At 34.5% G+C, this 12002-nt stretch overlaps 1 protein-coding gene across 1 annotated transcript; it reads right to left on the bottom strand.

Moving 5' to 3' along the window:
* Window positions 1–10222: 10222 nt before the first annotated feature.
* LOC122974488 (E3 ubiquitin-protein ligase RNF144A-like) lies at window positions 10223–12002 on the bottom strand. Its single transcript, XM_044342523.1, has 4 exons — window positions 11831–12002; window positions 11587–11687; window positions 10849–11001; window positions 10223–10672 (listed from the first exon to the last, which is right to left on the bottom strand). The coding sequence occupies exons 1-4, from the start codon at window positions 12000–12002 to the stop codon at window positions 10223–10225; spliced, it is 876 nt and encodes a 291-aa protein (XP_044198458.1).

Consider the following 12002-nt stretch of genomic DNA (forward strand, 5'->3'; position numbering starts at 1 on the left):
ATACACCAAGAAATCATTAACAGAAAGCTATGACTGTAATATTAACAGATCATTGCTAAATATATTATTTTTCCTCTACTTCAAAGCCACAAAGTGCGAGATGCCCATTGAGATCAATTCAAAAGATCTGGATGACAAGGTGAAAGAACAACAGGATGAAGACATGAATACAAAACAACAGAAAGATGATGAGGAGAAAGAACAACAGGATGAAGACATGAATACAAAACAACAGAAAGATGATGAGGAGAAAGAAGAACAGGATGAAGACATGAATACAAAACAACAGAAAGAAGATGAGTGGAAAGAACAACAGGATGAAGACATGAATACAAAACAACAGAAAGACGATGAGGAGAAAGAACAACAGGATGAAGACATGAATACAGAACAACAGAAAGAGGATGAGGAGAAAGAACAACAGGATGAAGACATGAATACAAAACAACAGAAAGAAGATGAGGAGAAAGAAGAACAGGATGAAGACATGAATATAAAACAACAGAAAGACGATAAGGAGAAAGAACAACAGGATGAAGACATGAATACAAAACAACAGAAAGAAGATGAGTGGAAAGAACAACAGGATGAAGACATGAATACAAAACAACAGAAAGAAGATGAGGAGAAAGAAGAACAGGATGAAGACATGAATACAAAACAACAGAAAGAAGATGAGGAGAAAGAACAACAGGATGAAGACATGAATACAAAACAACAGAAAGAAGATGAGTGGAAAGAAGAACAGGATGAAGACATGAATACAAAACAACAGAAAGAAGATGAGGAGAAAGAAGAACAGGATGAAGACATGAATACAAAACAACAGAAAGACGATAAGGAGAAAGAACAACAGGATGAAAACATGAATACAAAACAACAGAAAGAAGATGAGGAGAAAGAAGAACAGGATGAAGACATGAATACAAAACAACAGAAAGATGATGAGGAGAAAGAAGAACAGGATGAAGACATGAATATAAAACAACAGAAAGACGATAAGGAGAAAGAACAACAGGATGAAGACATGAATACAAAACAACAGAAAGAAGATGAGTGGAAAGAACAACAGGATGAAGACATGAATACAAAACAACAGAAAGAAGATGAGGAGAAAGAAGAACAGGATGAAGACATGAATACAAAACAACAGAAAGAAGATGAGGAGAAAGAACAACAGGATGAAGACATGAATACAAAACAACAGAAAGAAGATGAGTGGAAAGAAGAACAGGATGAAGACATGAATACAAAACAACAGAAAGAAGATGAGGAGAAAGAAGAACAGGATGAAGACATGAATACAAAACAACAGAAAGACGATAAGGAGAAAGAACAACAGGATGAAGACATGAATACAAAACAACAGAAAGAAGATGAGGAGAAAGAAGAACAGGATGAAGACATGAATACAAAACAACAGAAAGATGATGAGGAGAAAGAAGAACAGGATGAAGACATGAATACAAAACAACAGAAAGACGATAAAGAGAAAGAACAACAGGATGAAGACATGAATACAAAACAACAGGAAGACGATAAGGAGAAAGAACAACAGGATGAAGACATGAATACAAAACAACAGAAAGACGATGAGGAGAAAGAACAACAGGATGAAGACATGAATACAGAACAACAGAAAGACGATAAGGAGAAAGAACAACAGGATGAAGACATGAATACAAAACAACAGAAAGACGATGAGGAGAAAGAAGAACAGGATGAAGACATGAATACAAAACAACAGAAAGACGATGAGGAGAAAGAAGAACAGGATGAAGACATGAATACAAAACATCAGGAAGAGGATGAGGAGAAAGAAGAACAGGATGAAGACATGAATACAAAACAACAGAAAGACGATAAAGAGAAAGAACAACAGGATGAAGACATGAATACAAAACAACAGGAAGACGATAAGGAGAAAGAACAACAGGATGAAGACATGAATACAAAACAACAGAAAGACGATGAGGAGAAAGAACAACAGGATGAAGACATGAATACAGAACAACAGAAAGACGATAAGGAGAAAGAACAACAGGATGAAGACATGAATACAAAACAACAGAAAGAAGATGAGTGGAAAGAAGAACAGGATGAAGACATGAATACAAAACAACAGAAAGAAGATGAGGAGAAAGAAGAACAGGATGAAGACATGAATACAAAACAACAGAAAGAAGATGAGGAGAAAGAAGAACAGGATGAAGACATGAATACAAAACAACAGAAAGAAGATGAGGAGAAAGAAGAACAGGATGAAGACATGAATACAAAACAACAGAAAGATGATGAGGAGAAAGAAGAACAGGATGAAGACATGAATATAAAACAACAGAAAGACGATAAGGAGAAAGAACAACAGGATGAAGACATGAATACAAAACAACAGAAAGAGGACGAGGAGAAAGAACAACAGGATGAAGACATGAATACAAAACAACAGAAAGACGATGAGGAGAAAGAAGAACAGGATGAAGACATGAATACAAAACAACAGAAAGACGATGAGGAGAAAGAAGAACAGGATGAAGACATGAATACAAAACAACAGAAAGACGATGAGGAGAAAGAAGAACAGGATGAAGACATGAATACAAAACAACAGAAAGACGATGAGGAGAAAGAACAACAGGATGAAGACATGAATACAAAACAACAGAAAGAAGATGAGTGGAAAGAACAACAGGATGAAGACATGAATACAAAACAACAGAAAGAAGATGAGGAGAAAGAAGAACAGGATGAAGACATGAATACAAAACAACAGAAAGAGGATGAGGAGAAAGAAGAACAGGATGAAGACATGAATATAAAACAACAGAAAGAAGATGAGGAGAAAGAACAACAGGATGAAGACATGAATATAAAACAACAGAAAGAAGATGAGGAGAAAGAACAACAGGATGAAGACATGAATACAAAACAACAGAAAGAGGATGAGGAGAAAGAACAACAGGATGAAGACATGAATATAAAACAACAGAAAGACGATAAGGAGAAAGAACAACAGGATGAAGACATGAATACAAAACAACAGAAAGAAGATGAGGAGAAAGAAGAACAGGATGAAGACATGAATACAAAACAACAGAAAGAAGATGAGTGGAAAAGAACAACAGGGTGAAGACATGAATACAAAACAACAGAAAGACGATAAGGAGAAAGAAGAACAGGATGAAAACATGAATACAAAACAACAGAAAGAAGATGAGGAGAAAGAACAACAGGGTGAGGTTGGGTGGTGGTGAGATAGATAAATCGTAGAGAGCAGAAATTGCTGTCAAAGTGATAATGAATAATTCTAGTGTTAAGACAATAATAGTTCATATTGCTAATCAACTCTGCTTCTAAATGTTTGTCTTCCATTTATTAAACTATTCGAAAACCATGTAAATTATCATCATGTGACACAAGTTCATATACAGTATTATTCACTGATAAATTTAAAATGAACTGATAGTAATTACCAAATCAATATGTTGTTGTATGTAGTCATGAATTAATACAGAAGTGCATTGTATTCACCAAAAGAAAAGAACATGGAGACATTTTCTTGTGTAATGAATAAAGTTCTAAAATTATTTTAATATTGACATGAATGCTTATTTTCCTAAGTCTGCATGTTCAACAAAATGATCAGGAATATACAGCAAATATTTGCTATACGATTCAGCACTGAGATTCACACTTCAAGCAGCAAGGGCACTTTTCTGATCAGCTTTAAATAAACTTTATTTATACAGTACAGCGTATGTATCATAACACATAGACAGGAGGAGTCAGTGATCGAACCACCAAACTTGTGATTAATGAATAACCATCTGCCAGCTCAGCCAAAGCCTCCATACATACAATCATTGGAACAGGTGGAATCACACATTTGTGGTTTAAAGTAATTATGTAGTGAATATCGTTTTCATCTTAAAGTCATGATAAGTCACATCATGGCTGTCGACATGTTTTACCACTTTTTTACACATCTTTTTAAGACACAGATACTGACTCACTGGAAACTCTTATTAATTAATTAACAATTTAAATTAAATACATTAAAGTGTATGTTGATGTAATTTTACTAGGCTAATTAGAAAATCACCGAATACCTGAGGAAACAGTGCATCTAAACTTACAGTGAGTATGAACCTGACAAGACTATAGATGCACTCTAGTTAGGGATAAAGACATCCACGTTATCAACTTATAGGGCTGTGTCTTCCACTCGCCAGTAGATGGCAGAATAAGCTGACTTTGGTACATTACTGCAAGTAACAGAAAAAATAGTAGTTGCATCTGCTTTAGAGTGAGATTTGTTTTTTGGTTGTTGTTTTTTTTTTTTGAGTTTTGCTAAGTCTTTTCAGTAAAAAAACAAAATAAACAAAACTCCATTAATGCTATCACAGTCTTATTGGGGGAAACACGAGCACTAAACTTAATTTCATTTAACATTTTGTTTAATACTTCACCTTTCATACATTTAGTTCTTGTTTCAGAGTTACACAAAGTATTCCATTCACCACAGAATAAGCGGTCTGTGGTACATTACTGCAAGCAACATAGAAAAAAACGGTAGTTGCTGGTTGAAAGGAAGGATGTGTGATGATATCGTTCAAAGGAAGAGCTGGCGAAGTTCTTGTTTTGTAGACGTTTATTAGACGATGGCCATCGGGTCCATTCCATATACAAAGATGGTCTGGGCAATGTACCACTGTCGATGCACAGCTTATATAGGGTTACACATCTGTATCTTATCATATGAATAACATGTTTTCCAGGGGCACTACCTCAGTTGGGAGCCGTCCATCAAGTGATTGACAGCTATCTCACAACATATTATGTGTCACAACATGCCCACACCTGGAACAGTTCCAAACTTAACCATGGATCCATTGTTTGTATCTAAAAGGCCCCCCAGAAGGGCTATACCATATTACCCAAGGTGTCATGCAGACTAGGGAATGTTTCTGTCACACGTCCAACATCCAAAATCAGTAAAATACATAGGGTCAGATAAAATCATACTAACACTGGTCTTTTCAGTAAAGAAAAAAAACCTCCACTAATTCCGTCACACTCTGATTGGGGGAATCATAAGCACGATTGAGCATACAGCTGTATTAATATGGTCCCTAACCAATTTGATCAAATTGCTTTAATTTACATATGAAAAAAGTGATCATGAAAAGAAACTTCAAAGGGGAGGTGAAAATTTGAACATCTGTACACAGCATAACTAATAAAACTCAGTGTTTGTTGCACTTTTCTGTCTCTATGCTCAGTGAGAAAGATTATTTGTTTTTTTTTTTTGTTTTTGTTTTTTTAACTTGTAGTGGGCTTATTAAATGGCATCTGTATTATTTTTTCATGAGGATTTGTTTAACTGTGGTTACAGATTTAAACAAGCTTTTTACATATTGCATTTTTAACGTTGTCATTGTAATATTTTGCTAATGTTTGTAATATACACATTTGAAAATTGTGTTATAGAATGATATTTAGAGGACAGAAAGTTGCATATGGCCCCTGCTTCTTTTATGGCAAACACTGAAAAGTAAACATTTATTTACTTCATTCTTATTTTCTATATATTTATTTACTGTGTTAAGTTGATGCCCATGCAGTCCAAATATTTCCTGCGTTTGCTACTTCACATTAAAAGCTTCTCACTGGTGTATCACTGTGTGGCTTTTATTATGAAGCATGTACAGCAAATGTAAAACAGACTGCAGTATTCGTCAGAAGACATTGGTCTATGCAAAATGTTTTGTAACACACTGTTTGGTCAGCAGATCAGTTCTATATATTGCAAAGGAGAATTGGTAAAAGAGGAAACAGCTGGAGTGAGCTGGTAGATGTAGAACTGCAGGCAACAGGCTCTTTTACTACAGTTTATGTCATTAAGGGTAAACAACTTCTTCTGTTCTGCTGTCCTGTCTGAGGGAAAACCAATTGCACTGTGCATCACAGATATAATTGCAGTGTGGGTATTTCTGCCATATGGAAGAAGGCCATTAGATTTCTGTAAACATGGTGCACAATCCCTGTGCACAGTGAAAATAAGTAAAATGCAGTAGTTGCTGTTCAACAGATAATAAATAATTGTCATTTAAAGAGTTGGTTCTGTACTCATTTATTAAAATTTAAATATTTTTTGAAAGTTTACAGCATTATATGACTAACTGTAATCTAATTTACTGCAAAATGTCTGTTGCTGTAATCCATTACACAGTAGCATAAAATTACTGTATTTTATTTTACAATTGCTACTGTAAATAAAAACACAGTACACTTACCGTAATTTATTTCATAGTAAGTTTATAAACACAGTAAACTTACTGTAAAATAAATTACAGTAAGCAAACTGTGTTTTAGTTACAGTAAATAACTGGCAGCAATTGACAAATAACTTACTGTGAAATGATTTACAGTAAGTTACTTGTCAATTGCTGCCAGTTATTTACTGTAATTTATTTCACAGTAAGTTACTTGTCAATTGCTGCCAGTTAATTACTGTAAAAATCACAGTAAGTTTTTTACAGTGCAGGAAACAGGCTCTTTTACATTTTGAATTGTGCATCACAGATATTATTGCAGCAGGTCACTATTCAGTGTGGGTATTTCTGCCATATGGAAGAAGGCCATTAGATTTCTGTAAACATGGTATGCACAATCCCTGCACAAAGTGAAAATAAGTGAGTAAAATGTAGTAGTTGCTGTTCAACAGTTAATAAATAATTGTCATTTAAAGAGTTGATTCTGCACTCATTTATTGAAATTTAAAAGTGTGGCTTGAAAGTTTACAGCATTATATGAATAACTGTAATCTAATTGACTGCAAAATATCTGGTGCTGTAATCCAATACTCAGTAACATAAAATTACTGTACTTTATTTTACAGTTGGGTATAGCTACTGTAACTGTAGATACAGTATCATTATATTACTGTGTTTCATTTTACAGTTACAATATTGCTGCTGTAAATAAAAACACACTAAATTTGCTGTAATCTATTTACAGTAGCAATATTACTATACTGTAATTCATTTTATGGTGAGTTTACTGTGTTTATATTTACAGTAATTAACTGGCAGCAATTGACAAGTAAAATAAATTACAGTAAGTTACTTGTCAAATGCTGCCAGTTAATTACTCTAAAAATCACAGTAAGTTTTTTTTTTTACAGTGTATAGATGTGTGTGATGGAAACTTACTTAAACTTTTGACATTTAGAAAAATGCAGAAGCAAAACTATGTATTTTTACAGACCGCTGCATGTGTAGAAAGTTTCCAACGGAAAATAACGTGTGATAAAACAAGAGCGTAATCACATGATGTGTAATCTAACTGCTGCAGAGTATTTCGGAAAATGTATGTGCTTAACTTACTGTTTCTAAAAAAAATTGTCTTGACTTGTGGTTGGACATATGAAACGATTGGAAATAGGAAACAAACAGCGGTTTACTGTTGCAAAGTTCACTTTCAAAATGGTAAACTTTTATATACATCATCTGAATAGCATCACTGCTCTGGGTAATAAACGCCTCAAGAATGGAGTAAGTTTTATTTCCTGTCATGTGATTTTGTTGAGAAGGTAATTGTCTTTTAATCATTTTTCATTACTTAATTCCAAAATGATTTGCATTTCTTACATTTTTCAAATTTTGTGAAGCAGGAATATGTAGTCAGCTCTATATTTTGTGCATTTAATTGTGATCTGTGCCATTTTATTGCTGTTGCAGCTCCACATTTTCACTCTTTTTTATTTCCTCTTGTTCTTCAGAGTGAGTGTTGGAAAAAGAGATATGACAGACAGTCAGCTGAAGAGGACTGGAGTGGAGAGATCTTTGGCTTTGACGGTTGTTTCTTCTCCAGCCTGAACAGACAGGTGTGTGTGTGTGTGAATATTTCTATGTTTTCCTATTCAAAGTCATCTCAACTGTTTCTTATGTGTAACATTAACGTCCTCTTTCTCCACCCGTCTCTCTTTTAGAGTCATTTTCTCTTGTCCAGCAGCTCTGCAGAGGGTCACTGTTACAGACACAGGTGTACTGGACCTAACAGGTACAAAATCCAGGTGTCTGGTTCTGAATGGGTGGACTGTGCAGCAGGAGGCTCCATTCAGGTAACATGACACAACACTTTACTGAATGTAACTACAGTATAAATCAGTTGGTTTGTTGAGAGATACTGTTCATGCTAAGCACTGTGTCAGAGATATTTTAAAATATACTTTCCTGTTACTTAAATAATTGTACAGTATACAGTAATATGTTAAAATATGTTTTTCTTATCTTTAGTTAACTGTAAGCCGGATGCTGCAGGAAGAACTTTTCCTTCTGTACTATTCAGATTTTGTTTACAGTGATTTTACAGATAAATCATCACAACTGATGTGACAATGATAGACTGATGTTCAAAAATGCTGGAACACCAAACAGATCCACAGTTCTCATTTGACATTTAATCATATCATCTGTCCTTTATTTGCTGTTTGTTTCTTAGATAAAAGGATGCCAGGGTTTAGTTTTCTGCCCTGACAGGAAGTTATGTCTGTACGTTGACATCACTCCTCCCTCAGATGATGTCAACGCATTTCCTGCTTCTGTCACAAGGTGAGCTTTTACAGGCGCCCTCTTCCTTGATACTGACCTCTAACTGATACTAATCTTACTTTATTGCTTTTTTGTTTTTTGGTCAGGGAACCCAGAGAGATTTTACCTTCAGTTCAGGATGGGACCTGTTGTTCCCTCAGACCTCCTACAGAGTTCACTGTAGCCACAGCGCTCTGCTTCACTGCTGCTGTGTGATTCCTGGCTGCAGTCATGGTGTCTTACAGGAAATGTTGCTCCAGAGAGATGAGAACTCCAGCAACACTTGTAGTATGAAGAACAACTTTATAAGTTGACCGACGAGTTTCGGCTTGTGGCCTTCATCAGGGTCATCATAAAACACATTACAAACACCATTTAAATAAAGTAAGTTGGGTATGAAAAAAGGCAAAAAAAGTTATAAAAATATAAAAGACAACCAATCATATACATCCAGACAGATGTCAACCAATGGGGCATCTACAATGATGGGTTGGATGTATGGTCATGTGGCTTCAGGCCAATCGTTGTCCAAGATTAACAAAGGCAAGAGGAGTGTCCAAGAAGGGATATGCGTGACACCATATTTGGTCCATTAACTAGAAAGGTGCAACTATGGGGTGGTACTTTGGTTTTTTGTTAATCCAAAAATGTGCCTATTAAATATGGTATACATAAGAAACACTTTGATTAGGATAATAACAATAATAATAATAGTAGTAATAGTAAAGATAAAAGGCTTTATAAAGTGCTGTGTATAGAGAGAGCAGAATGATGTAATATAGGAAATGTTACTCCTACAGGGTCAGGATCCACACTGTCCCAGAGGATCACAGTGGTGATCTGTAGCCGTGAAAAACTTTGAATATAAACTTTCAGTGTTGAGACTTGAATAAATTGTTACTTTGTGTGTGACTCATTTGTTGTTTAAATTATAATTTTGATGTGAAACAGAAATAATTTATTCAATCAAATAGTATATTTTGACTTTTATTTAACAGGAAATCAAGCAAAGTTTAAAGGAAAAAGAAACAATAAACAACCACAAACATTGATATAAACGGTAGAAATAACACACTGAATAAAAACATTATAAAGATGAAAAAGGACTAAATAACAATGATAATGAATATTTTATGACAAAAAAGTAGAAATTAAAGTATAACTACATGTGTGTGTATATATATATATATATATATATATATATATATATATATATATATATATATATATATATATATATATACATACATATATATTAGTAACAGGCAGTAATGTGAACTTGATATGTTTAGTTGGACTAAATAAACAAAAAACAAAGTTTTGAAACAATAAATCATGATATAGACAAAAATTTCCTGGAAAAATGAAAATCCTTTTTTCACAAATAAAACACTTATTCCAGGTAATTTACAATTTCTGAGTTGCTAAATGCTTCAGATTTACAGTATATGTTAGATTTGTCATCTTCATCATTCAAGCCTTACTTTCAAACAAACAGCAGTTATGATGATGATGATGATGGTGGTGGCCTATACTGCCATTTTCTCTCAAACAAAACACACAGCTGTGAACATTCATCAAAGACCACAGTGTTGCATCAACAAACACAGAGTCTGGTGTTGTTAAGATTATTTCCTCTTCCACACAGGTATAGAGGTTTGTCTGGGGGCGACACCACTGGAGCAAGGCCTGTAAAGTGTCTTCTTACACTCTTTAAAGAGGTTCAGACACACAAAACAGAACTTCACCTTACACCTGGGACAGATGATGCTTTTACAATAAATTTTGCCATGCTCCACCAGTTCACCACAGGTGGGACAGGCACGGATGGAGGGACAACCAGTGACACCCTTCACATCCTTAAAGATGATCTCTGGACAAGTTCTCAGTGTTTCAAGTGTCTGATTGGTGCAGCCATCATTTTCACAACGGTCTGAACGGGGAAATGGACCTTTCCATTCCCTCATGCACTGCCAGCAGAATCTGTAGTCCTTCTTTTTGTCAGCTGTGCAAACTGTGCATTTGACCCTCAGATCATTCAGGTCAGCTCTCACCACAGAAGACGTGCAGCCAGGACACTGTTAAGTTGTGTTGTACAAAAAGAAAGAAATATATATATATATATATATATATATATATATATATATATATATATATATATATATATATATATATATATAATGTGTATCTTTTTTAAATTACAGCAAATACTGTATGAAAACAGGTTTTAAAATTGCATAATTAAAATACTTACTGATTTGGCCCCAAAGCAATTCTTAGAATTGTTAAACAATTTCTTTTCAAACTCCCTCATTTCTTCAGGGGTCAGAAGAGCCATTTTAAGAACCTCCTTGTAGGGCCATTCAGCATTACAGTCAGTTTGACCACAGACAAATCTGTACTCACCCTTGAACATTAAAAAGAAAAAAAAAATCAGTCAAAGCAAAACCTTCATGTTAGAAAAAATATGAATCTTAATCAATAAGTTTCATAAATACAGCACTGATTTACCTGAACATTAGTAATCCAGTTCTAAACATTTTATTAAACAAGTGAGAAAATCATCCAGTGTGGTCAGAAGATTTCAGCTGGTTTATTATACAAATCAACTGTTATTTTTCTTTATTCTAGTGAAAATATTACATTGTCTTTTTCTTTCTTGTTTTAAGACACAGATTCTTATCTCTAGGAAATTCTTAAAACTTTAAAAAAAAAAATTGGAACCAGGTTGAAATATTTTTACTTCACTGGCACTTTTTCATATGTTGAAAATGATTTTTGAATATTGCGAGAGAAATGACTTGATGAGACAGAATGTCGGTGTTCATTTCAAGTCTATTTGTTCAAATTAATACTGGACTACTGCACAATTATGCTATTGTCATCGATTTTTATCAATGAAGTTAATTATGTGTCACAGAAAGCTTATTTGAATTTCGTGATGACGGTGATCATGTACAATAATGAACAATGATTAACAACATTTACCAACCTGATCCAACAACCTGCGACAATAGTCGGTGAGAGACATCGGAGTGACAGCATGACCACATGACATCAGCGCTCTGCGAGACGTGTAGTCATTGCACAAAACTATGAGACACAAGAAAAGTGTTTCAATTTGTGGACCAGTTGTTTCTCAGAACTTTGTCAGTAGCTCAAACCAGTAAATCATAGACTATTCTTTAAGACCACTGCTTGAGAAATTTAGAGATAATCCTCTGATGAGTACTTACAATCCATTTCATCCTCCCGATCAACAAATTTAAGTGTTGAGTCTTTAGAGTCATAACACTTCTCCGTCTCCTTCTCCTTCTTCCTCTCCTTTTCCTCAGAAATTAAATTGCGCATTTGATGTGTAGCATCATTTCTCATTGTACGTTTTCTTCTAGACAGACATGCGCCCAT

This window comes from Thunnus albacares, chromosome 22 (assembly GCF_914725855.1).
Source record: "Thunnus albacares chromosome 22, fThuAlb1.1, whole genome shotgun sequence".
NCBI lineage: Eukaryota > Metazoa > Chordata > Actinopteri > Scombriformes > Scombridae > Thunnus > Thunnus albacares.

Bases quoted from the DNA above. Each gene is read 5' to 3' on its own strand.
- LOC122974488 (XM_044342523.1), bottom strand. From the start codon at position 12,002: ATGGGCGCATGTCTGTCTAGAAGAAAACGTACAATGAGAAATGATGCT. The intron at 11,688-11,830 runs GTAAGTACTCAT...TGTGTCTCATAG, and splicing joins TCGGGAGGATGAAATGGATT to TTTTGTGCAATGACTACACG. The intron at 10,673-10,848 runs GTAAGTATTTTA...ACAACTTAACAG, and splicing joins ATTGCTTTGGGGCCAAATCA to TGTCCTGGCTGCACGTCTTC.